At 45.2% G+C, this 1,942-nt stretch overlaps 1 protein-coding gene across 5 annotated transcripts in view; it reads left to right on the plus strand.

The window, feature by feature from the left end:
- Positions 1-1,942, plus strand: part of tprkb (Tp53rk binding protein) — an 11,062-nt gene that overhangs the window by 3,970 nt on the left and 5,150 nt on the right. For all 5 annotated transcript variants that reach the window (XM_020601430.1, XM_020601431.1, XM_020601432.1 and 2 more), the window contains one exon: positions 629-805. In XM_020601430.1, the coding sequence (XP_020457086.1) occupies positions 629-805 (177 nt within the window). The remainder of the gene's footprint in view (positions 1-628; positions 806-1,942) is intronic.

Here is a 1,942-nt window from a genome sequence, read left to right on the forward strand (position 1 = left end):
GCTATTAGCTAACGCTACACACCTCTCCTGGAGTGCTTGAATTCGCTGGTCCTGCAGCTCAGCGTTAGATTCCAGAGAGGCTATTTGCTGACCATGTTCTGTTACTGTTGCTTGTATTTTGTCGAGTTTCAGATCCAGAGCAGCGAATGTCGTTTTGAAGTCAGTTGCGATGCTAGTTCTGTGGTCTTCTAGCAGGCTAGTTATGCTATCCACTGTTAGGTTGTTACTCGGCGGAGCAGTGTCAGCGTCGGCCTTTTTTGACGTCTTCGTGGTTTTCGACATTTTATCAAAATGCTTGGGGTTCAATCTCTAGATATTCCACCTTCAGTCAATTGAGGTTTTGAAGAAAAAAGTTCAGTTTGTAAGATGTCGCTGTGAGAGACGGAGACAATGCTGCCTTCACATGATAACCGGATCCGGAAGTCTATTTTGTCTCTTTTAGCAAATTTTATGTTTGTGGTTGTTTTGTCTGTCTCTCTAGTCATCTTTGTGTCTGTTTGTGGTTATTTTTTGTCAATAAATAGTCACATATAACAGAGGCTCTAGTTTAGGGACTGCTCTTGGTCGGACCATTCAGTAACATGTACACACTAAAAATGAAAATAATATGTTTTGTTCCCTAATACAGATTTCAGAGGCCTTTAAAAAGTTTGGAATCTCAGATGGCGATGACTCTGTCATGGTGGTCCTGGTTCACAGCAGAGATGAGTCCCAGCTTCTGTCAGACATTGCAGCCAAAGTGGATGGACTGCAGATTCCAGTGGAAGATGTTTCCTTGCTGTCAGACCTTGCAAAGATCAAAAAGGTTTCCCCATGTAGTTTAGTTTTTTGTGAATCATTGCATATAACATGGGCATGCAAGTGCATCCAGAAAACTAATTTAGTCCAATTTTGCTTTATTCCTACCATGCACTAGAGGGAACATCTGCATATCAGTCGGTATGCAATATATGTAGACTCTTATACTGGGGTTGTTGGAAATGATGAACTATTGAGTAGGTTATCACAAGTGTCATCCCAAAATGGAATTTTCACATTTTTGAAAGAACTGGCACCTATGTATTTGTGGACCTGAGAGTTGTTTTTTTTAAGTTACTTGATGGATTTAGCTAGACCTGTGAGTGGTATTACAGGCCTTTTTGGCACATTTTTATAAATATTGAGTGTATTTTAAACATATTTGTAACACTTTATTCATCCAGTATTTAGATTTCTCTAAATCCATCTTTACAAACAGCCCACATTCCCTTCTCTCCTCGAGCAGGCTGTTTAATTTTGCTTAACATAAAATTTACATTATTCATGAGCACCTTCTGTGATTGGCTGGAGGTGACAATCTATAAAGATAGACAATATGAACCTCCTTGAACTGCCACCTTATTGTGGTGGAGGGGTTTGAGTACCTGAATGATCCTAGGCGCTATGTGGTTGGGAGCTATATGCCCATGGTAGGGTCTCCCAAGGCAAACAGGTAAGACTAAGAGTGGTTCAAGACCCCTTATGAAAAGTTCAAAATCAAGGACCATGACGTTACCCGGTATGGCGCAATCGGGGCCCCACCCTGGAGCCAGGCCCGGGGTTGGGGCTCGAATGCGAGCGCCTGGTGGCCGGGTCTCTTCCCATGGGGCCCGGCTGGGCTTAGCCCAAACGAGCAACATGGGGACGTCCTCTCGTGGGCCCACCACCTGCAGGAGGATCCGTAAGGGGCTGGTGCAAAGTGGATTGGGCAGCGATCGAAGGCAAGGGCCTTCGATCTCTGGACACGTAGCCCTGGGGCCATGGAATGTCACCTTGCTGGTGGGGAAGGAGCCCGAGCTTGTGTGGGAGGTGGAGAGGTACTGGCTAGAGATAGCCAGGCTTGCCTCCATGTAAAGCTTGGGCTCTGAAACCATACTCCTCAAGAGAGGCTGGACTCTCCACTACTCTTGAGGTTCCCGCGGCG

Source organism: Monopterus albus, unplaced genomic scaffold, assembly GCF_001952655.1.
Source record: "Monopterus albus unplaced genomic scaffold, M_albus_1.0 scaffold51.1, whole genome shotgun sequence".
Classification (NCBI taxonomy): domain Eukaryota; kingdom Metazoa; phylum Chordata; class Actinopteri; order Synbranchiformes; family Synbranchidae; genus Monopterus; species Monopterus albus.